The sequence below is a fragment of the Onychomys torridus genome, chromosome 3 (genome assembly GCF_903995425.1).
Source record: "Onychomys torridus chromosome 3, mOncTor1.1, whole genome shotgun sequence".
Lineage (NCBI taxonomy): Eukaryota > Metazoa > Chordata > Mammalia > Rodentia > Cricetidae > Onychomys > Onychomys torridus.
Window position 1 is genome coordinate 107,277,939 of NC_050445.1, and position 24,367 is coordinate 107,302,305.

Genomic DNA, 24,367 nt, shown 5'->3' on the forward strand with positions numbered 1-24,367 from the left:
TGGGCTCCCAGGGGGCTCTGCAGGAGCCTCGGAGGAAGGTCTGGCTCCAGCCTGCTGAAGGGCGTTAGGCCAGACCTGGCCCCGCCTGTCCTCCAAGGCCTGTGAAGGAAGCAGGAGGTTTGGGGACAGAGGTGACCTCAGAGGGTGAGGACTCAGTGGGATGAGGCTGTGGCAGAAGCTCTGTGGCCACACCATGCAGCCACCAAACATACCCTAACGCCAATGTAAAATGTTGGTCTCTGGGGCCTAGTGGCTTCTCACAGGAATTGGAGCTGCTGAGGCTGAGAAGGTGCCTGGCTTTGCAGACGGGGTAAGTGTGGCAGGGTCACGCTGGACAGAGGAGCCCATGCCTGACCAGAGACAGGAGACATATAGATGTGCATGCACACAAGCAGTGCACCATGTGACCTGTGATCATGGACTTGGCTACAAGGCCTGCCCCATTATCACAGGGGTGGGAGGTGGGGTGGAACACAGACAAAATGTTCACTAAGGATGGACCTGTGTCCACGCTTGGTCCCCAGAACCCTAAGCAAAAATAGCTTGTCCAGGTTCCTTAATGTTCGAGAGCAGATGTGAATGCTGGGGCCAGGTTAACTCTGGCTCACAGAGCATAGAAGGGAGACTCAAGCTTGAGTTCCAACTGCCCTGACTTCAGAGGGCTGGGACACATGCTACACTTAGGCCACACGGGGAAGGGGAGTTCCCCTCTGAGGTCCTCCTGCCTCCATGGTAACCAGCAGAAGGGAGGGGCCACAGGGTGGCTGACAGAGTCCTCCAGGGATTAGAAACTGGGGGTAAGAGCTCCCACCATGCCTGTTACCTTTGGCTCCAAGACCTCCAGATCTGGTTCAGGTAAAGAAACAAGGGCAAACAGCCCAGGCCTGGGCCAGTGCTCAGTGAGCACTGCTGTACTCACCCACTCCTTTCTGGCAGGGTAAGATCACAGTGTGGGAAAAGCAAAACAAAGCTCTGAGCCAGGGATGGACCAGAGCTTCAAGGAAAAGGCAGGGAGGGAGTAAGCAAGAAGCCAATGAGTGTCCTTTACCTGCATATTTAGGAGTCCCTCAAGGGATGTGGTGTGCACAGGGGGGTCGCTAGATTCTGAATGCATGACGGAGGGCCAATGAACTGCACAGGAAATGGGTGGAAGAATTTCCCACAGTGGCTACTCTTCTCCCTACTTAAGAAACTTCAGGGTCCAGCAAGAGGGCTGGCTGGATAAAAAAGCACTTGCCATTGACTCTGATGACCTGAATTCAGTCCCTGGAACTCATGTAAAAACGTAAGGGAAGAACTGGCTGGACATAGCTGTCCTTTGACCTCCACACACGTCATGATGTGCATACCTCAACCCTCCTAAAGTAAATTAAATGGAGGAGGAGGAGGAGGAGGAGGCGGCTTTGTGTCGGCACAGCTCACTGCACCCACCCTTTCACCTTCTGTATCCCTGTTTCAAGCCCAAGACAAGGGAGGGGGTTTCTTAGAAGCAGGAAGCCCTATAGCCCTATAGACTTGCTCCTGCCCACCGTACCTCTACACACAGGCTCAGCAGGAGGCTGCCCTGGGGCCTCACCTCAGCCTGCTTTGCAGCTCTGCTCAGTGGACCCCAGGCTCAGGTTCTGTGAATACCAAGGTATTCTCAGAGGTTCCTGTAGAACTCAAAGTCAGGACAAGAGCCTGTGCAGGCCAGTGTGGGCAGAAGCCAGCACTCCTTGGGCACAACATATCCACAGACACCATGCCTGCAACAAAGCCTGTGGAACCAGGCATTTTCCTAAAGTCTCTGGGCTCTCCTGATGAGAAACAAAGGCCAAGTGCTTTGCGCAAGGCCTCTAGAACACAAGGTGCTGGAATAGAGTCAGGCTGGGCGTATCTAAGGAGAAGGCAAGGGCACTGAGCAGACGTCTTCCAAGAGCTTCATGTCACAATGACAGGTGCCAGGCAAAGGCAAAAAGAGCATGACTCCCTTGCCATCAGAACCTGGGGACATTTGAGGGGACCACATACAGATTCAAAGTGCCCCCCACCCCCCAGAAAGGATGCTTAACCACAATGACGACCCGTATGAACAGTGTCCTGAAGTGAAGGGACAGCTTTTCAGGGTGGCCACGCAGGAACTCATCCAGCTGGGGCTGTGGTATAGCCCCTAGGCCAGTACTAGGATCATCCCAGGTATGGACACTGAGGCCCGGAAAGGAAACCACATCTGCCCAAGACAGAAGTGGCAGAATGAAGGCTCAAACTTAGAAGGTAATGAGGTTTGGCAGATAGCTTAGAGGCTGGCCAGGTGCCACAAGTCCAGGGGGGAGGGGGGGATGCCCTGGTACCCAAGCCATGCCAAAAACAGTACAGAAAGGCCAGAGCGTGTGGCCTTGGGCCCTTCAAGGGAAAAGAGTGAAATGCCAATATTCCTTTGTTTAAAATCTCAGCTCTCTGAAGGGTGGGGAACATGCTTTCAATGGCCCCTTTTGTTTTGCTAGTGGAAAATACACACATTAGGAGACCCAAAGTCCCCAAAGCCCAGGGCCCTGCCTGTGGATAGAGTACAAAAGACTCAGGCATGGCACAGGCCACCCAAGTAAGACCACAACCTCCTACAAGTAAGAAAGACCAGCTCCTACAAGTAAGAATAGCTGACCCATCCTTATAGAAACCGCAGTGCAGCTCCCTCGATGGCCCCGAGTTTAGCTTTCTTGAAGTAGGGCAGCACCTCAAAGGCAGCCACTGTCCACTAAGGAGAGAGAATCTCATCTCCTGGGAGTCAGGGACAGGCCTTCCTCTGCCTTGGTTCTCTGCTGCACATGGGGCCTCATCTCAGTCATTTCCAGAAGTGAGAGGCTGTCCCTGACTGAGCACCCCGAGTTAAGAGCATGTGCTTATAAGGGAAGTGATGCACACCAGGGTTTCTTATCAGCTTCCAGGAACTGTTGTCCTGGAACACACGCTCATGAGTTCCCCAAATGCCATTAACACAAGGAGCTATCTACATGCTGTTCACATGCTGGGGCTTGACTGTCTGTTGCACTAGAGCTGTCTATGACAAGCCAAAATGGGGAAAGACTGAGTGGTGAGACCACATAAGCCATTCACTCCTAACCCCCTCTCCACTGTGAGGCCAGCCACAAAAGAGTGACCCACAGACACATGCAGAAGCCCAAGAGCAGACCTACCAAACTGAGCTACAACCCAAACTGGCACCAATTAGTCGTGAGCTCAACAAATAGTACTTAATTAAAACCATCATGTTTGGGAATGGTTGTTACATGTAAGAGCTAACTAACTAATACATAGTTTTACTATCAACTCACATTTTCATTTGAATAACTACATAAGTGTGTTTTTCTCTGGGATATCAATGTTTCCCCCAAAATACATTAAGAAAATTGTAATTTTCAAACACATATTCACCTATATTTGGAGGAAATTCTCTCCCAGGAATCCCATGGAATAAGAACTCTACATTTTCCTCACTTGACAGATAAACTAAGGCTCAAAGGGCAGTGGGGTGACTTGCCTAAAAAGTCAAATAGCCATTAGGTGGTAAACCAGGATTCAACTCCATCTTGTATGAGACAAAGGCATGGAGGTATGGAACTGTGTGTCTTCCTTCCCTCCAGAGACAGGGTCTCCTACAATCAAGATGAAGATCCCATCCCTGCTAGACCTGCCCAGGCCCCTCCTCCTTCCCATGACATGGCCTTACTTACTCCCAGAACTCGATGACAGGTGAGGTGAAGTTGGTGGTGCTAATGGCGACCCAGAGACTCTCATTCTTACGCAGGGTGTCCTCCATGCAATGTGGGGTGTTCCAGCTGTGGTTGCAGTGGGCCCAGGGAAGCTCGTTCTGGAAGGACTGGAACAGGTAGTATGTGGCCCAGGCCAGGATGACAATGTAGTACACATTCAGGAGGGACACAATGACGATGGATGCGTAGCCAATGCCTGTGGGCAAGCAAAATGGACACATGTCAAAAAGAAGGCACATTCAACTGGGGGGCACTGGTCACGAAAGGACATGTGAATGAATGGTTGGAGAAATGGCGGCTGGATGGATCACAGAATGAAAGAAGGAGAGATAAGACAATGATTGTGCAGTTGGATGTCAGCTGAGTGGACAGAAACAAGGATGGACAGATGGATGGATTTTTCTATAAAAATGGACGGATAGAAATATAGATGGCCAGATGGATAGAAATATGGACAAGCAAATAGAAACATAGATGGGTAGATAGAAATATGGAAGGATGGGCAAGAATAGAGATGGATGGATAGATAGATGACTAGATAAATGAAAATATGGAGGGAAACATGGGTGGATGGATAGATGGAAATGTGGATGGCTGGATGGAAACAGAGATGGATGGATGGATGGATGGATAGAAACATGGATGGATGGATGGATGATGGAAACATGGATGGATGGATGCAGAGCTAAATGAACAAACTTTACATTCATACTTGAATATCCATGTTATAAATATATGAATATATAGTGTAACTCTTGATATGTGTGCATATATATGGTGGTTGGTTGGGAGGCTGGATAGATGGAAGAAATGGAGGTGGAGGGCCTAATTATTGAGTGGAAGCAGAAAGTAGTAAACATTTATGTGGGTGAGTAAAGGAAGGGCTCATATTCCCACTCCTCCCACTCAATCACAGTAGTGATTGCTCCAAGTATACACTAAGTACCAAGCACATAATGGAGCCACCATCAAGAGTGCTGGCCACACACATGAAACACTCAGACATGACTGTCGTTCTGTTCTGACAGTAACTCTAGAGAGTGAGAACACTGTTTTCTAGATGAAGAAAGTAAGGGTCGATGATTTCCCTAAAACCACCCCAAGGAGAGGAGGAAGTGAGGCCTGAAGCCAGCCTGTCCCCCAGACTGCTGCATTTTCAGAGAGCTGCCAGCTCACTTACTCATAGAGGTGGCCCAAAGGGGGCTTTCTGAGCAGCCAGGAGCCTGCCACATCTCCCTTCCCCCTGCCTCTTGGTGATAGTGACATCACAACATGCTGCGGCCCTGCATCTGGCACTGATACACGTGAGGAGATGTGATAAACACAGAAGACAGGAGGTGTCACTAAAACCTGGTGGACTTGATGCATACAGACCCAGCTGACACCAGCTACATACTCACCAGAGAACAAGGGGCAGATCTTCTCCCAGCAGGTGATGCCCCCTTCTGAGGTGTACTGGCCTATGATGACCTCCAGGAAAAACACAGGCAGGCCGCTCCCGAACAGGAAAATAAAATACGGTATGAGGAAAGCACCTGCCAAGAGAGCAGAGGGGACAGGGTGAAGCTGTGACTATCACAGCATGGCCAGGAAGGTACTCACTCTCAAGCCTTCCCAACCAAAGGTATCCGAGGAATGAGGGATGTAAGCATGGAGGCCAGACTCAGACTCCATTGAAGATTCTCCAGGCCTGCCCACTGGCCCCACTCACTAATCTGCAAATCTACTAGGTTCTTCAAGCCACCAGGCTGGTGCCTATGCCTGCCTTCTCCACAGTATCCTTCCCAATAGAAGTGGCTGAGTCTGCTAGGTACACACTACCACGTACAACACTACCTCCAGCTGGAACTTCACTCATCTGCCACAGGCCAGCCTGCACCAGTGGCCAGGAAGGTTCAGACACGGGTGGGGTGGAAGGCAGGAGATGGACCCTCCAGCTAGTGGTGGGTGCCAGGGAGACAGGGAACACAGTATCTGAAGCGGGTAGTCCTACCTGCATACACCAATGGCTTCAGCAGGTCCATAAGCCCTGTGAAATTATGGGCACCTTGGGTCTAGGCTATCTGCTTTGTTCTAGGGAGCATCTAGGATACTCATCAGAGTTCCCAGGGTGTCTGATACCTAATGAGGTCAAGAAACCAGGTGCTAAGAGGAGGGTCCCCCAAAAGCAGCCCTCTTACCATGGCAGCAGGAAGTATGCCCACCTTTACAGTCACATGGCAGGTGGTCGCCACCTACATTATTCTCCTCTGGCCCCGCTCTGCACCAGGGAGAACATCTCTAGGCTGGAGCTGGCTGTCTAACTTTGACACCCAAGAGGGCTCTCTCAGAGGAGGAGACACAGCCCACACAAAAATCCAACCCAAACCCCCCACTCCACCCACCATAGCTAAAATACCTTCATGGATCTCCTCCGCTCCCTCCCCCCCTTTGCAGTATGGCAAATGATACTGATGTGTCATTTACTGAAAGACAGAACTAGCTTTTGGGAATACATAGGGTTAAAAAGCAAAATCAGTATCAAAGATGCTAAAAGAGAAGGCTGTGAGCTCAGAGGTGGTGGAATGGAGGAATAGAGGGCATGAATGTCTGAGATGGAGGGGGCATGGGTCAGACAGGACAAACCAGGAGATCAGAGAGGGTGAGGGAGGGTGCTCCAGAAGGTAACCTAGCCAGAGGCTGACACCCCTGTACTCAGGCATGCTGACCCTGTGTCTGAGGTGCAGTTGAGGCAGGGTATACCTGGCCTGGAGAAGTTCACAGAATAGGAAAAGATCTCTCACACTCTGACCCCAGCCTTTAGTTTGACCCAGACTCACCTCCACCATTTTTGTAGCAGAGGTACGGGAAACGCCAGACGTTGCCCAAACCCACGAAGCCTCCGGCCACAGACAGCACAAAGTCAATCTTGCTGGACCACTTCTCCCTCTGAGGGGGCTTCCCCTCAGCCTCATCCTCAGGCCGTGTGCCTGGGCTCTTCCCTGGCGAAGGCTTCAGGATGTCTTTGTGGAAGTCTTTCAGACATTGCAGCTTCTCTTTGGTGGCCATTTCCTCGTTTTCTAGGGGAGGCAGAACCAATGTGGATGATGAGGCCTATCCCAGTGACTTAGGACCAGTTCCTACCTCCCCAGGCTGCAGCGGGGGCTTCCACACAAGAGTCCCCACCATAGAAGCCACTCAGACTCCAAGGATCTCAAAAATTCAGGTATGAAACACTTGCAACCTATAGAAGCAACAGGCTCCATTTCCCAGGCACCAGCTAAACAGAAGCACTGGTGGCCCAAGATTGTCCCCAAACGTCAAATTTCATTCAGTCTGTGTACCCTGGGCAGGCAGTTCCTGACATCTTCCAAAGGAGAGGCTATCTGCCACTCTCCACACCAACAGACATTTCCAATTTGGTCTACACAGAAGACAGCAACACACGTCTCAGTTACACCTCCACACAGAGCCTAGTGTGGGGCCTGACCTACAGGAGGCACCTGCTCCCAGGTGAAAAAGCGAAGCAGAAGATGGCGTTGGCCACACAGGACACTATACAGGGAAACAGGCTTCACCATCAGGGTATAGAAAATGGACAACGACCGAATCCATATGTAGCAGGAAAACAAAACAAGGCTTTCTTATGCAGAGTTATACAAGGATGCTTGTGGCAGCTGAGGATATGACGCCAGGGCAGAGTAAGTGTGGGATATGAGTGAGGAAAGCCTGGGTCCCATCCCCAGACTGTGAACCAGGGCTTGCTACTTACGATCCATTCTTCAGTCCTGTTGAATCCTGGCTAAACCCACAGACCCTAGCAAGCAGGTGTCTTGCTTTCTGTTTCCCAGATGGGCTTGGACAGAAGGAGGCTTCCTAAGCCTGGCACAGCTCAGGGTCACCCTCCTGCTCGGCCTCTATCCTAGGTAGAGGGTTGTACCAGCTGATGTTCATCATCTTCTCCTAGCATCTCCGTGTGTCTCTGGAGCTTAGCTGAGAGGTACTGTCACATCCTGTGGTGGTCACCATCCACATATGTCATCAAAGGACACAAAAGCAAGAGTTCACATACAGCCTGGCAGAGAGCTGCAGGGTAGGGATGAGCTGGGGAGACGGGCAGAGCTAATAGCCCTCCCTGCTCTCTTCTGAGCCTCAGTTTCCCTATCTGCAGAATAAAACGAGGGACAACAAAGGTAGTCACAAAGCCTAGGACACACCTTGTTTGTCTCCACGATCCAAGTGAATAGCTGACACTGAAATACAGATTTCAGAGAAAAATGGAAATTTTCAAGTCCTCTTACCACACTGGAAGGGCAGAGCACACAGGGTCTGTGCTCCTCATGAGAACACCCACAGAAATAGATTTTTTAAAAAAGTGTGCTGTTCCCAGCTCAGGCCCTCTAGGAGAGCGCCTTCACCTGCTTGGCTGCAATCTGGCTTCCCACAGCGAACCCCTACCTGAGCACCAACTGCCCTGGTGTGCACACACTTCCCAGCTGGCGGTCTCTTCCATGACCAGACCAGAGGTTTATGGAGATAAGGACCTGTCCAAAGTCCGGCACACAGTAGGGCATCTGGAAAGTGCTGCTGCACCCACAGAACCTCAGTGCCAAGGGAGACATAGTGAGACCTTGCACTAAGGTCCAGAGCGGCTACCAGAGACATTAGGGTATAAAGAAGTGACATGCCAGATCCCCGGGGGGAGGGGGGGACTTTGCAAGGAGCAGAGGCCCAGAAGCTCAATAACCCCACTTCCCCCACACCTCCTTCCTCTCACTGGCAGGCTTGGGGTGGAGGACCCCAATTGTTTTGCTATCAGGCAGTGAGCAGACCAAGAAAGGCTTCCTGGAGCCACCGGGCAGCCCCCGGAGTCCTTCCTCTGTCTGGGGGAGCATCCGCATGGCCTTTCTCTGTGGCTCCCCCGGGGCCCCGCATGGCCCAGCAGGCCCGTGGCCACTGTGAAAACAGCTCAGCAGCCAGCATTGTTCCTGCAGCAGGTCAGCAGCCCCCGATGGTTATCTGAACAGCTCATTGTGGCCTGCGGTGGGCGCATAATTGGAGGATGTGGGACTCCACTCCCTCCCAGGGAAGGGTCCGCTCAAGAATGATCTGGAGCCTCCAACTGAGAAGGGCTGACCCACCCTTTGGACACGTCTCAATCCTTGGGGCTGGGAAGACTTCACAAGGTCAGCCTAGCTTTGAAACTAAGGAGGAGGAGAAGGGAAAGCCTCCAGCACTCGGGAGGGAAGGGGGACAAGGGTCCCTTCGCCTCACAGGCAGCTACTGGCCAAGGCTGGTCCTATGAGGAGCCAGACTCTAATGCCCTAAAGGCTCGCTGCCCTGACAGCCCTGGTTCTACGGTCTGGACTCCCAGAACTGCTAACCACTCTCTACTCAGAACTCTCTAGAAAAATGGAAAGGGAGCAAAAACTGGAGTTTTTTAGATTCTGCTTTGCTCCAGGAGGAATCTATCCCTGTATACTCTAAGGGCTCCATCTATCATCATGCTGCCTGAGGCTGAACCATGATGGCTGGGGGCCTGAGTGAGGCAGTGTAGTGCCTGTCCTGTACCTGGTGCTGCGAGGTCTCTGTGGGTCTCTTCAATCATTCCACCCAGGAGTGTGATCCTCCTTCACCATCCCCTCTCCTCCCTGTGAGAGTGTGGTCCAAGAACCAAAAAGTTCTCATTTGCCTTTGGAGAACTCAGAGCCCAGTAGTCCTGCCTCAGCATCACCTCCAACCCTCAGGTTGGCTGCAAATCACAGGGCTACCATCTAGGGAGGGCATTCCCCCAAGCCTCAGACTTCCCCAGGTCCAGAGAAGGCCCTGCAGAGATACAGGCACCCTGTCCTTCTTCCCTCTTGGATTCTCGTTCCAAGCCCCTCACATGTGCCTGACCAGTGGCCCTGCAATATACCATTCCAGCAAGACCTGCAGATCTACTCGGCACATTCTTGGCATCCACCCCCACGTCCCTGTCACCATGGCAACCTCTCAGCCAGCAGCCCCTAGCGCAGGAGGCATCTACAGCAGCCTCCCCATAGGTCTCCTTGGCGCTCTGCTGCCCCCCAGCCTATTCTCATGCAGCAGCTGAAGGCAGCTTAAAAAAAAAAAAAAAATCACATTCATAATGGACCCTAGCTCTCAGTCCATTGCTAGAGGGAAACACAAGACCCTCTCCAATCCCTGGTCCTCTCAGATCCCAAGCAAGACCATTACAAACCCTTATTCTGCGCCTCCCCCATCCCCATGTGGAACAGCCCCACAGAAACGCTCTGGCTTCTCCCACTCCCTACACAGCTGCTCCTGGCCCTGTAGTAGCTTGGTGATGTGAGCCCTGACTGAGGGGCTGGGAGCCACTTAAAGGGGCTGAAGGATCTTAGGCAAGGCACTCAGCCTCTCTGGTCTTCAATAAATAGTCTCATCTGCAGAGTGGTAGTGCCTGGCATGGGGTGCAGAGAAATGAGGGGGTACATAGCATGTGGCACATAGCAAGCACTCCCTAATAACAGCTGGTGTCATTATTACCAACCCCAGGGTGGGCAAGGCTTTTATCCCACTCAGTGAGACATGAGCAAGGCCCAGCCAACTCTAAGGTCACTGGAACGAGCCAGTATCAGAGAGACCCTGAGGCCTTTGCCTCTGCCTGCCCTCTGCTGGCCCAGCCTGACTTCTTGTGACACCCTCCCAAGGGTCCACCTCTATAGACTCCCAGTTAGTCCAGTCTACCCCCATGGCGACCAAGTGGCCTCAGCATAGCACAGTGGGTCCCTTCACATCAGCTGCCAGCAGCCTGCTTCTCTAAAAGGCAGGAGCAGTTTCTCTTGGCTCAGGGCCCAGGGTTGTTCTACAGTGGAGAAGATGCTTATTTCTCACTCTGGGATCTTCCTTGTGATTACCACAGCTACAGGTGATTACAATTGCCTGGAGTTACAGGCTCCAGGCTGAAATGTTCCTCCTCATACAGCTGAAATCACTGTTCCTTTTCCAGGGGCAGCAGCCAGATCCAGATCCAGCTGTGCTTAAATGCTAGCTTGCTTAAAGATCACCAGGCAAGTTTTTGCCACCTACATAGCCCGGTTGACCCTGGTGCCAGTGACATTGTGGGTTTACAAGATAAACTTTTGTACCCTCTGGGCAGTTTTAAAACATCATATTTTTTTTAGTACCTAGGCTAAACTATTTCAGAACAGTCTCCTATTCTGTCAGTCTTTGGGGTGGGGGGGGGGGGGTGGTAAGAGGTGAGGAGGCCAGGAAGGGAGGTGCCAGGAAGGGAGGTGCGCAAGAGGGAAGACAGTGTCTCATATATCCCAGGCTGGCCTTGAACTCACAAATAGGAGGGATGACCTTGAACTTCTGATCCTCCTGCCTCTACCTTCCCCTCCGAAGTGCTGGAATTACAGATCGGCATCATCACACAAGGCTAATGTAGTTCTGGGGTCTGAACCCAAGGCCTCGCACACGCCACACAAATGCTCTACCACTGAGCGGCTCCACAGCCCACAGAGACTTAACATGTTCCCACACAGCAGAAGCAGGGGTACAAGCAGAGAAGGGGTGGCCTGCCTCAGGCCACACACAGGGGCCAGGGCAGATGGAGCCAGAACCCCCATCTTGCTTTATATCCACAGCAGAGTACAGATCAGAAAGATCTACTGTGCATAGATAGGGTGCTGGGTCAGAGAAGTGACCTGCCTAAGAACAGAGCCCACAGACTGGACACTCAGAGACACGGCTCCTGCCTGCCTTCCTCTCAAAGTCTGTGTAGCCTCTCTGGCCTTCAGACATCCATGCACCAGCCAGGCAGTTCTTGAAGATGATTTCAGTTGTCCCTGCCTCCCCAACGAATTTGCCTCTGTCCTCCAAGTCTCAAGCAGTTAGTGCCTGCAGAACCTTAACGTCAATCAACGACCCCTCCTAGAAATGATTAAAATCTCATTGATGCTGTCCTCACCATCCAGGATCCCTTATCAAGGAGGCAGGCACGTGTCTGTTTCCTCTTGTACTTGTCCCCAGCCCACCCCAGTGCCTAGCACACAGCTTGTCCTCACAGAGAGCTTGGTGAGAGATTGGTTGTCTCTTAGGGAGCCTCCGCAGGAGGAATGAGGCATTCTGTATTCAGTGTGAGCAGCTCTCAAAACTGGGGCAGGAGATGGGTCACACACCCATGGCACATGTGGAGACACCTTGGCCTGAAGAGCCCCTGCAGGGGCGAGTCTGTGGCTAGACCCCTGTCCTCCCTCCTGCCCTTGCTCTGTTCACTAGAGCCAGTAGGCATGAGCCTCCATGAGGAGGCCATAATGATGCTTCGTGACCCAGGCAAGTAACAACGTCTCCGTACCTCAGTTTCCTCATTGGAATACACTTGAGAGCTCTTACCACACTACAATGAATAATAACAATAAGTATATATTTGAAAACTGTCAAGAGAATTACAGATTTTCAGTATTCTTTCCATAATGTAAGTACGTAAGACAGTTGGTTTGATATAGCCATTCCATGACAAATATGCATCTGAAAACCTCATGTTGGAGCTAGAGAGATGGCTCAGTGGATAAAAGCACTTGCCGCAGCCTCCAGCACTTGGGAGGCAGAGGCAGGCAGATCTCTGTGAGTTCAAGACCAGCCTAGTCTACAGAGCAAGTTCCAGGACAGCCAGGGCCACACACAGAGAAACCTTGTCTTGAAAAACAAAAAAATAAAATAGAACTAAAAAATATATGTGTGTACATACACACACATATGTATGTATGTATGTATGTATGTATACATATGCCCTGCATGGTGGCCCATGCCTGTAACTCCCGCATTTGGGAGGTTGAAACAGTAAGATTGCAGCATTTGAGACTAACTTGGTCTACAAAGCATAACCCTGTCTCAAAAAATAAAAATAAAATAAGCAAATATAGTCTGGAGAGATGGCTCGATGGCTAAGAGAACAGGCTGCTCTTTCAGAGGACCCAGGTTTGATTCCCAGCATCTACATGGTGGCTCACAACTATGTGAAACTCAGTTCCAGGGAATCTGATGCCCTCCTCTGGCCTCTGTTGGCACCAGGCACACATACAGACGTGCAGGCAAAACCACCATCCTCATAAAAAATAATGGTGATGAAAATTAGAAAGGAAAAGAAAGAGAGCTGCATTTAATAGTACCATGTTTCCTTAGCACTCTGCTAAGTTCTTCCAGGCATTCTTTTAGTGTACTCCCTCCAAAGGTGCCTTCATCGTCTTGCTTTTGCTGATGGCACGGCCTGGAGAGGTGAAGGTCATTTGGCCATGGCCACACAATGCACACTTGAGCTGTGAATGGCTCCTAAGCCTGTCCAAACCTCCAAAGCCCATGTTCCCAACCAGGTATGACAGTCTAGGGAAGCAGTCTCTACAAGTTCACGAGTAAAATGGGGCTCAGTGCCTTTAAGAAGCCAGCTACAGGCTGATGAGATGGCTCAGTGAGTGGGCAAAAGTGCTTTGCCACAATTCCTAGATGTGGCACCCCCAGGATGGAAGGAGCCAACTGCCTCCTGCAGGTTGTCCTCTGACTTACACATGAGCGGTGTGATCAGTGCACACACAAGCCCACTTACACTCACTAGATGCAATTTTACAAAATTAAAAACCAGCTGAAGGCCACTGCGCCAGCTGACAAATAAGGGAACCAAGCTCCAGGGCAAACAGGGAAGTGAAGGGCCACGTGATGTGACAGGCTGAACCAGGGATCATGGGACTGTGATGGGGGGCCTTGTGCACAGGGGCCTGCCTCTAGTCATCAAGAACATCTCACAGATCAAAAGAGGTTCACTTGAACCAAGTCTCCACAGACTTAATAGCAAACATATAGGTGCAAGGAGCAGGAGGGCTGGAATCTATCAGTAATGTCTGAGTAGGAGGGCTGGGATCCATCAGTAATGTCTGAGTAGGAGGGCTGGGATCCATCAGTAATGTCTGAGTAGGAGGGCTGGGATCCATCAGTGATGTCTGAGAAGGAGGGCTGGGATCCATCAGTGATGTCTAGTGGACTAGGATCCACTAGAATTGTCTGCCAAGGGTCCGCTGTTCTGCTCAGGTTCCATCCTTGGCTCTAAGAAGTATCTAACAAGCACCACTGGATTAAGTGAGCCGGGTTAACAATGTTCTCTGCCCTCTGAGCAAGGTAGACGTTTCTATAAAGAAAACACAAGACCCAGGGTGCTGGCACTGGCTGGGAACCTCAGCTTTGGGGAGGAAGCACCAGGATCAGGAGTTCAAGGTCAACCTCAGTTACACAGTAAGTTTGAAGTTAGCCTGGACTACATGTGACTAGCTCAAAAAAAAAATTTTTTTTTAAAGGAGAAATTATTTTTTTAAAGCCTTTTTTTTATAAAGTACACCTTTAACTGATTTAATCATTTAATTGGATCACATGGCCTTCATCCTTTGGTAATCTATTTCTGCAAAGAGGCTAAGTCAAGCGTGACAACTGAGCCATCTCCAGGGGTCTGGCAGGCAAAGGCAGAATAGAAGAGCCGGGACCAGGGAGGATGGGCAGATCTAGGCTCCCGCCACCAAAGGTGCCTCTGGGACTGGGATCCCCTGGGCCCATATCCTCCACGGTGTCTCAAGAGAATTGGACTGTAGTACCTTTTCCAACTTCTCTAACCCCTGTGCTCCAAACACAGAGAAGAAGGGGCATGGCCCAGCCAGGCCCACTTTGGTCAGACCACTGGCCCAGCTCAGCCAACAAAGGCCCAGTGAAGGGCAGGGTATACTGGCAAGGTTGGGCTTGAGCCCCGATGGCTTATCCCCATGGGGTCAGCCAGGAAGCTGGTGGTTTCACTGGGCAGAGCACAAAGCAATGAGCAGCAGTGCCCTCATCAGAATGAAAGTGAACAGCTGGAGCATTAGCTTAGCTCGCCATCTCTGCCCAGGGTGCCTGTCTACTTGGGGCTCAGCATCCCACTTCTAATCTGGCTGCAATCCCACCCTCTGAAGCACAGGACGGGCGCTGAGGCCCAGACCAGGAACGCTCTTGCTCCACATCTTCACCCAGAGGACCCGGGGGACCTCCAGATGGGACCTGCCAAACTGAATTATGCCTTTTACCAGCTTACAAGGGGCAAGCAGATAGGGTGAGGTCGGTTCTGTTTGTAGCCACACACAGCTGGGATTTATATCCAGACAGTCCATGCTTTCCACCATAGTGCCATCAAGTCAAGTTCTAGCTAGAGGATCCAGGGGAATAGAGTTCTGAGAGAGGGGGAAGTGTACACAAAGTCAGCCATTCCAGGACCTGGAAGGGTGACTTGGTGGTTAAGAGAACCAGCTGTTCTTCCAGAGGACCTGGGTCTCATTCCCAGCACCCACACAGTGGCTCAATCTGACGCTGTCCTCTGGCCTTTGCAGGTACTGCAAGAACGTGGTGCAGACATGCACGAAGGCAAAACACCCATAATTAATAGTTAAATCCTTAAAAAAAAAAAAAAAAGATAATAAGCCAGGTGTGATGGCACACACCTTTAATCCCAGCACTCAGGAGGCAGAGGTAGGTGAATCTGTGAGTTTGAGGCCAGCCTGGACCACATAGTGAGTTCTGGTCCAGCCAGAGCTACATGGTGAGACACTGTCTTGACAACACAAACAAATAAGTCAAATTTTAAAAATAGCTATATTAGACCTGGTAAATAGACAGTGACCAGAGGATGCCAGTGCCTGTAGGCACAAGACCTCCAGGCTAGGTTTAAACAGAGGTTTATACTGAGTTTCCCCACTGACCCACTGATGGCTAAAACCCTTTTATTTACAAGCCCCAGCTTTCCCTGAGTCCCTGGCCAGTCTTCCTTCCAGCTCAGGAAGAGGGTCTGAAGGGTCTGCTTGGAGGGTTGTGTGACTTTCTGGTCATTTAACCCAACACCCTGGAGCTACCTGCTGCCTTCCTGAGCTGAGCCACTCATGGGATAGGTGGAGGGCGTCTGCCTTTGCATGCAAAGGACCGATGGTAGCTGACCTCCTTCCTTCCGGTCGGAGGTCCACCGCTGGTGATATAAGAAGACACCGTCTCCAAGTGCAGGGCTAGCACCAGACTCCAGAGAGGAAGCTGAGCTCTGCAAAGCACAGAGTCCCCCCCCCCCGCCCCCCCTTCTACAAAACGTGACTCCCAGGCCTGGCTCAGAGTGGTAGTTCTCCCTGGTGGCAGGAGGTGGCTGTGTGGACACAAAGCCCCATCTGTCACCTGCCTGTCATGTACTTGTTTGGTCTGGTTACAGGGTCATCCCATTGTTTCCCTAAAATCAGAGACAGTGGGAAAGCACATTTTATTAAAACAACACAAAAATGATGGGAAGTTCAGAGGAAAGGCACGAGGGCTTCTGAGGTAAAAGAGGCTGCAAAGAGGGGGGTACCGGGAAGATCCCTTCCCTCTGAGGGAGACACCCAAAGCCCAGGTTGGGGGCTGGGGGGTGGGGGAGTAACCTAGTTACCAAACGCCATTCAGCAGAGCTTCAGCTTGTGGTAACAAAGCTAGGCAGGAGGAGGAGGTGGGGGGAGGAAGAGGGAGAGGAGAAGGGAGGGCAAGAAGGAGGGGAGAGACAGATGAAGGAGTGAAGAAAAGTAGGGGGAAAGGGAGGAGGAAGTAGGGAGGCCTGACCACACCATGGTGTCTCCTGGGTGCTCTGGGCCTGTCTTAGAAGCAGAGCCGGGTGTGCGCACCTGAAGGCTTTGTACACACAAAGAAGGCTGCAGGGACGCCTGGCTCCTGACTTGGCCAACCACCTGTCTCCTTTAGTTCCTAGGTGGACATGCTCTTGGCTCTGAAGGGGCAGCTCTGCTCCTCCCACTTTCTCCTCCCCCTCAGCTGAGGAGCCAGGGGAGGGTGAGTCAGCAGGCATCGGCTCCTGGCACTGACTCACCCAGCCACAGGGCTGTCATTCACCTCCAACAGCGTCACTTCCCCAGCATCAGGGACCTGGGCCTCTTGTGGTGGGGGTGGGGCACCAGGGTCCTGGGGCAGGCACTGTGGAGTCCAGGATTATTTCTGGAGGCCTTTGCCACTTCTACAAACCTCCCCAATTTCAAGCTACAGAAGCCCAAGGCTGCATCCTGTGTCCTCTGTATGAAAGGGAAGCAGAGCCCCTAAAGTTGTCATCCATATGGCCTGAAGTCATGGCTTCGTGGAGAGCAGGCAGTGTATGCTCTGCTAGGTGGCCTCAGACAAGCCACAGCCCTTGAGCCTAGGCTTACCCACTCTGTGCAGTGGGCGTGATGTCTAGGCACCGTGTGTTATTTGTAAATACTCCCCTCCCTCAGTGTCCCACAGGAAGGACAGCCTTCCTTCCTTCCAAGCACCAAAGCCCAATCAGACTCTGACCTAAAAGCACAGCAGAAGCAATCACCTACCCAGAACCACCCTCGTTCTGAGCAAAGGGGAAGCTGTGCCTGCTTCCCTGTCCCTACTTCCAGAAGCCGACCACCTCCACAGGATGCTTTCTCACACCCCACACCTTGGCTCGAGTGCCCTTGACCAGGGACACTAGACCATTCAAGAGTACTGAACAGAACCCTCACCAGGCAGTAACAGCCACCACATCACCAGCCTGTGCTGTCATCCCTCCCACCAGAGTCCCAGCGGCTTCCTGACTTCAGGCACAGTACACACAGCAGAGAGAGTGTTGAGGACTCTGCTGAGGCTCAGTGCAGTGGGGTGGGGGGTGGGGGTGCCTGCAGGGCCACAACAAAGTTCAGTGACAAACACTTAAGACTGTGGGCAAAAGAGAGAGTGACCAGGAACCTCTTAGCCCCAGAGCACAACTTCCTCCAAGAAGATGAAGATTCTTTTTGTTGTTGCTTTGAGAGCCCTGAATCTTAGCTTCGATTTCTATTATACAACACATTTCCTGAGTAGCTCTCCAAATGACTCTGGGGTGAACTTGCTGTGGTGTTTCCCCAAAGGTTTGTCAAGTACCAGGGAGTTCCCTTGGAAGCTGCATGAGAGGACCTCGGAAGCCCCGGCACATCCATACACAATCCCACTCTGTAGGAGAGAAAAGCAAGGCCCCGGCCCCACAGCACTCTGCCATAGGTGGCCCAACGTGGATGGCCGCAGGAGATATGTTCCAGAGAGGGAACTGGAGGGAGGTGGGGGGAGTGGGGACACTCCTAACACCCCCACCCTGTGGATATAGTAGGTGCCAGAGGCAGAGAATAAACTCCTATTGCAAACCTGGGTGCACGGGATTCATATCTAACTCTGTCAGGCTGACGGACGTTGGTGCAGCGGATGGCAGTGGCAGCGGCTTCCAGGGCTACAAGATGGTGCCTAACACCAGCTACTGCTTGGCTAAAAGAAAAACTCAGCGTTAAAATCCATGTGGGGAGTATCTGGAGGTTGACACAACACAGCTGTGTCTTCCTCTGCGCATAGGGCATCTCCCAGAGCAACCTCAGCATTTCCCTCTCCACTGCTAGCCCAGGTAAGCTCTTGTGATGTCCACGGGGCACAGCACTGCCTTCTCGTGACTTGCCACGTAGGTGTGGCATCACAAGATGCTGCCACACCAACCACTGGAGTCTCCTCAGAGGCATGCCCCCAGCTCACTTCTAGCAAACTCTGCAGGCAGCTGGGTCAGCTCTGGCTCAAGGACTAGCAATGGTTCCCAGCTGCCTGCAGAGCTCTCTCAGAACTTGACCCAGAACCCAAGCTTCACCAACCCTTCCTATCCGGTCTTGGGTAGGTAAGCCCCTTTTGTGTCCCAAGACCACCACATTCCCTGGTATTCCTCTTTCCGGCTCTATGCTCTTGGAGCACCCATGTTTAAGGGTATACCACCTAGACTGGAAGCCTTCTTGGCCATCCCATATTGTGCCACATCACACCTACCAGTCACCTGGGGCTTGGCTCTGGTTCAGAACTGGGATTTTGTAACTTTGCCCAAAGTTACAAAATCTGCTTGAGAAACCTTGGTGTCTTCATTTTGTTTCTGATACAGGGTCTCACTGTGTAGTCCTGGCAGGCCTGAAACCCATCATATAAACCAGGCTGGCCTTGAACTCATAGAGTTCCCTCTGCTTCTGCCTCCCAATTAAAGGTGTGTCCTACCTACCACTCCCAGTCGGCAAGCCTTCGGTCTGATGGTCTGTAGAACCCTGGGTCTTAAGCTAGGGCATGAGTACCAGGACCCATCTGTACCTATTGACTCAGTCTTTAAGGTGGAGCCCAGAACTCTCACCTGCTACATCCGCTTCCCAGGAGTCTTGGAATCAAGGCTGGGAAGGGCGGGGCTGTAAACTGGGAGGCACTGGATAAAATGTCAAACAAAATTGAGCTGTGTTTGGCTGATACAGTACACATGTGCTGGAGGGTGGGGATGGGGTGGGGGAGGGGTAGGCAGTGGCTAGCAGCACTGAAGAAGCCTTTCAGGCCCTCCCGAGGCAGTCTTCCAACTCTAGACAGGGCCACACACTTCACCCGCCTTAATTGGAAGAAGTTTGAGAGACCAAGGTGAGGGCTGGTGGGGTGGCTTCTGGGGCTAGGCAGTTAAGTGGGACCCGCCTGTCTGATCCAAGGGGAAAGTGGCTATACCCAACCACAGTGGGCAGCCAGGGCCACAGAAGCTCCCCCTCAGCTCCCAGTGATGTGGCTCTGGCTCCCCAGAGTAATCCTGTACCTTCTCTGGTGGCCTCAGATTGTTTTCTGTTCCAGGGCAGAGGCTGGGCCTGCCCCAGGTGCACTTAGAAAGACCCAGGTTTACTCCCATAAGGGTAAAAAAAAAAAAAAATAGTTGGGCTAGCCTCTCATCGATGGCACCATACCACAGGGACATGTCTTGGATTTGTGGAGGAGGGGACAAGGTCTTCTACAGTGGTGGAAACAGAATATTCCCAGTCAGAGAAACACCTGCCATGGAATACCAGCAACAGGGCAGACCTTGGAGGCCTCAAGCTCCACTGCTGAAGACAGACTGTCCCTCACTGAAGTGAGGTTAAACCAGCTGGCTGGGGAACCCCACACCTGGAGACCCACTGTCCCTCCTATGCCAGTCTCTCTCGGGGAGAGAGCAGTCACAAAGCAGTCCCTAGAGAATGGGCCCTGCTCAGGAGCACTGTTGGGATTAGATGCCTCCCAGAGGGCCTTAGAGCAGCCCCAGCTGACAAGATAATGAATGACAAAAGGTGACCACCATTCTCCAGAAACCCCTGGCAGTCGCCAGGACATGGGTGCTGAGTGTCCACTGGCTCCCTCACTGCCAGGGCTCAAACACAGAGTGTCACCCTAACACCTCACCTCCACTGCCCTTCCCTGTCTCCTCCTCTCTGTCAGTCATTTTCGATCTCCTCAGGGGAGGTACCCGTGGTGGAGGGCTGAGGACAGTAGCGATCACCACTTCAGACTCCTATCTTCCCAAAGAGCTTTGCCCCCATGGCTGTGTAGACTCAGGTGCTTTTGCCAGCAAGATGCACCCCCAGTCCATCCCTATTTTTTGCTGTTAGGAATGTTTTTGCCAGGCAATGACGGCGCACGCCTTTAGTCCTAGCACTCAGGAGGCAGAGTCAGGCGGATCTCTGTGAGTTTGAGGCCAACCTGGTCTACAGAGCGAGATCCAGGACAGGCACCAAAACTACAGAGAAACCCCCATCTTGAAATCCCCCCCCCCAAAAAAAGAAAGAAAAATGTTTTATCTTTTGCATCATGGGGAAAATAACTTATCACCTTAAAAAAAAAATCCCATGGGGCTAGAGAGATGGGTTAGTAGTTAAGAGCACTTACTCTTGCAGAAAATTAGATAGTTTGGTGGCTCCCAACCATTCATAACTCTAATTCCAAGGGATCCAATGCCCTCTTCTGACCATTGTGAGCACTACACCCACACGGCACACATACATATATACAGGCACACATTCATACACATTAAATAAAATAAACCTTTAAAGAAATCTCTAAAGGAGGCTTAGGGTATGGTTCAGTGGCAGAGCTTTGCCTAGCATACACATAGCTAGTTCCCTGGTTCCACCCTTAGTACCACGGGGGGAAAGGAGGATTCCCTCCCACATCATGCAGACCCTAGCAATTCACAGTGGGGTGTACCCCCAGGCACCCCAAAGTATTTCTGGCTCTCCCCGCTCCTCACTGCTACCTCCTCAGGGAAGCCCTCCCTGCCCCGCCTACACCCATCTCCCAGCAATGTAGCTCTGGCTCCCCAGCAGTAATCCTGTACCTTCTCTGGTGGCCTCAGATTGCTTTCTGTTCCAGGGCAGGGGCTGGGCCTGCCCCAGGTGCACTGAAAAGGACCTGGGTTTGCTGTAGTCATAGCAACCTTTTGTTCCTCTAATTCCAACTGTTTTCCTATGGTTGAAATAATAACTGCAGCTGACATGTGGCCACACAGCTCTGGGTGCTTTATATAATTCTACCTAATAACAGTTTTTTTTTTTTGTTTTTTTTTTTAATCAGGCTAAATATTTCCCTTCTTCCCTTAAATCCTTCTCCAATGATTGCCGACGCTCACTTATCTCCTAATTAGTCCAAAGGTAATGGGACTTCAGAGCATCTTAGCCTGCAGGGACAAAAGCACTCTGGAAATGTCATATGCACATGGAGAGACACCCACCTGCTCAGCCAGTACATTCCAGGCTCTAAGTGTTCAACCCTTACTAGTCAGGGAGATGAGAGCCATTACCCCACGTTGTAGATGCCCAATCAAGGCTCACGAGGTTAAACCACTTGACTGAGGTTTACACAGCCTGGAAGAAGCACACTCCTGAGTCTTGGATCCTTACCTGCTGAGCTTGGGATTATTTCCAGGTCATTGCCGATAACAACACAAAGTCCTACCCCCTTCAACTTGGCACAGGAGAATACTGACAGTGGCTAAAGTTAGAAGGGCCACTTTGCAATTAACCCCCCCAAAATTAAGAGTCCAAATCTACATAGCACAGTTGCTTTCACAGGCCAGATGCAGGCACGTGGCATGGTGGCTATATGGCAGGTGGCCGTGACAGCAACAACAGACATCCACAGGCCACGCAAGCCTTGCTAAGTGTTTTCCCACTTAATTACACTCAGAACAGGTGAGGGTCAGTGATACCAGCTGCGATCCTAAACACCGACCCTCTGGCTAAGAAAGAGGGCTTGTTTTCAACCATTAAGTTCAATCAGGCTAAAACAATCATGAGGACAAAGTCCAGGGAGACAGCCAACTCTCGGGGCTGCCCCAGCCCAGGCCATTTCTGTAAAGGGGACTGCCTCTCCCTACCCGCTGCCTGGCTCAGCAGCGTCCCCGCCCCTCACCTTCCCTGAGCTGTCTGTCAGTCACTCAGACTCTTTCCAGTATCCCACCCTCCACAACCCAGGTCTTAATCAGCTTGGGCCACACAAAAAAGGTCTCCTTTTCCTCCTTGGGGGCAAGGATACCTGTGATTTAGGTCATAGCTATAAATAACCCCTAACTCCATCCTTTTTAATTGACTCATCTATTTATTTTGTCAAGGAGTTCCTTCTGGTCCCTCCCCACCATGGCCGAGTTCTACATTAATACTTCTACCTGAAATCACAGGACTGATGCCTCAAGAGGAGGGTCTCTCCCCTGACTTCTGCAACTTGGCTCTCTGAAGTCCATAGCAGGCGATACCTCCTCTTGAGAATCTGGTCCCCAAATTCCACTGGCCTCCTCTTCTGCCTCACCTAGATTTTAACTGGAACCTAATGGGTCACTGGCCATCTGAGTGGTGACCTCAGGACCCTAGCTTCTCCCTGGGGGCCTCAGTAGCATCATCTGCTAAATGGACCATCTCAAATTACATAAGTCAAGGCTGGAGGAAGGGCCTCAGCACAGGATCAGATTCGCTCTGGAGACACAACATACCCTCTGCCCCGGAAGATCAACCTGCTTTTATTTCATGAACTTTTCAAACAAACACTGACTCTGGCCAGGCCCTTCCCAACTCTGTGAAAGGAAGAAACAAGCCCACTAGGAAAACGCCAGATATTCTGGTTCTCCATCACACTGGGTATCAAACAAGGAGCTTCAGCAGAGCGGTTCTCTACAGCCCACCCCCAAGCCCTGTGAAATGTCTGACTAGGTAAGACTCCCAAGAACAGCAGTCCTCCCAGGACCTCCAGCCAGCGTGCCTCTTATGGCTGAGCTGGGGTGAGAGCGCATCTCAGACGCCCATCATCAAAACAGTTACCCAACAGCCGGAACTTAGAGCCACAGAATACCGCCACTGATCTCCACAGTCTGGCTCCCCAAAGTAGAGCGAGACTAACCCCCTGGACACAACATCCAGCTTTGAGGTCATTAGGTGAGAGTCCCCTCCCCTGCCTAGAAAATAAGCCAGGCCAAGGCACACCTTTCTCAGCTTCCTGAAAATTACTCTTAGCTTTCACTCTCAGCCACGCCAGGTCTTTACACATGCTGCTTCCTCTAAGGGTAATGCCTTTCCGGTCTTCCGCCCACCTGTTGCTTAAGACCTCCGGAAATAGTCTGTGTGTCCAGAGCATCTTTGTGGGGGCGAGGCTCAGTGCTGGAGTGTTTGCCAGACTGTGGAAAGTCCTGGTTCCCATTCCTAGCACGTGCACACAGACACACATAACTAAAACAGCTTCAGACTCCCATCACCCTGGAAATCTCCTGACTGAGCAGTCTGTCACTCACCTCTGAGACCACAGGACACGGCAGAGACTAAACCATTGAAAAGCCCACTACATTTGTTTTTTGAGATAGTCTCATGTAGCTGAGACTGGCCTTAATCTCACTGTCGCTAAGGATAGCAATGAGCTCCTGATCCTCCATCTCCACCTCCCAGGGACTGGGATTTCAAACATACACACCCACACCAGCAAAAGCCCACAGCTTTTGATGACTGAAAATCAGACTTTCGATTCTCGATTTTCATATACTTCAGAGAGTTTCCCCAAACTTCCCCTGCCATCGAGCACTCTTGACAGCCCTGGTCTTTCTGTGGGATGGCAAAGCTAGAAACAGATAAAAAGGTAGACTTTCTCAAAGACTGGAAAGGCCAAAGGGAAGGGAAGGTCAAGATCCTGCCCCAAGCAGAGCAGGTAAGAAGCTCAGGTGACATTTCTCCTTGGCCATAGGATCCAGGTGTCACTTAGCCTGGAGGTCACTGTCTGACCTGGGTGTGATGGCTCACACCTACATAAATCCCAGCAGTCAGAAAGCTGAGATAGGAAGATCGATGTAAGTTCCAAGCCAGTCAGAGCTATACAGCAGGACCCTGTCTCAAAAGCTGAGAACGAAGGCCACTCTGGTTCTGTCTCTTTTAGGATGACAGATGTCCCTGAATGTCCCCAAGAGCAATGCCCTATGACCATGATTAGAAAGACACATCAATAAGAGACACAAGCTTTTAAAACTACCCAAACTCTGGGGCTGGAGAGATGGCTCAGCTGTTAAGAGCATTTGCAGAGAACCCACAGAATGGCTCACTGAGTGGTTGGTGTATGTGAATGCTCACTGAGTCAGTGCCCTGTATTTTACCTGGCAATCCTATCCAGTGTCCCAAGGGATCCCTGTGTTATCCACACCCCAGCACACAAAACACAAAGCCCAGTATAATAGAGTTTGAATACCAGTTTGCCTGGTATGAAAAACAAGGTCTCACACTCCCTCCCCAGATCCCTCCTACTCTTTTTCCCATCCTCATGAA

General features: G+C 51.4%; 1 protein-coding gene across 2 annotated transcripts in view; it reads right to left on the minus strand.

The window, feature by feature from the left end:
- Positions 1-24,367, minus strand: part of Slc6a6 (solute carrier family 6 member 6) — a 72,105-nt gene that overhangs the window by 24,958 nt on the left and 22,780 nt on the right. The window contains exons 1-4 of one of the 2 annotated variants that reach the window (XM_036180534.1): positions 17,922-17,980; positions 6,569-6,808; positions 5,150-5,284; positions 3,711-3,945 (exon numbers count right to left, since the gene is read on the minus strand). In XM_036180534.1, the coding sequence (XP_036036427.1) occupies positions 3,711-3,945; positions 5,150-5,284; positions 6,569-6,808; positions 17,922-17,940 (629 nt within the window). In that variant the 5' untranslated portion in view covers positions 17,941-17,980. Of the gene's footprint in view, positions 1-3,710; positions 3,946-5,149; positions 5,285-6,568; positions 6,809-17,921; positions 17,981-24,367 lie in introns of those variants that run through there. The other variant, XM_036180535.1, reaches the window with a different exon arrangement.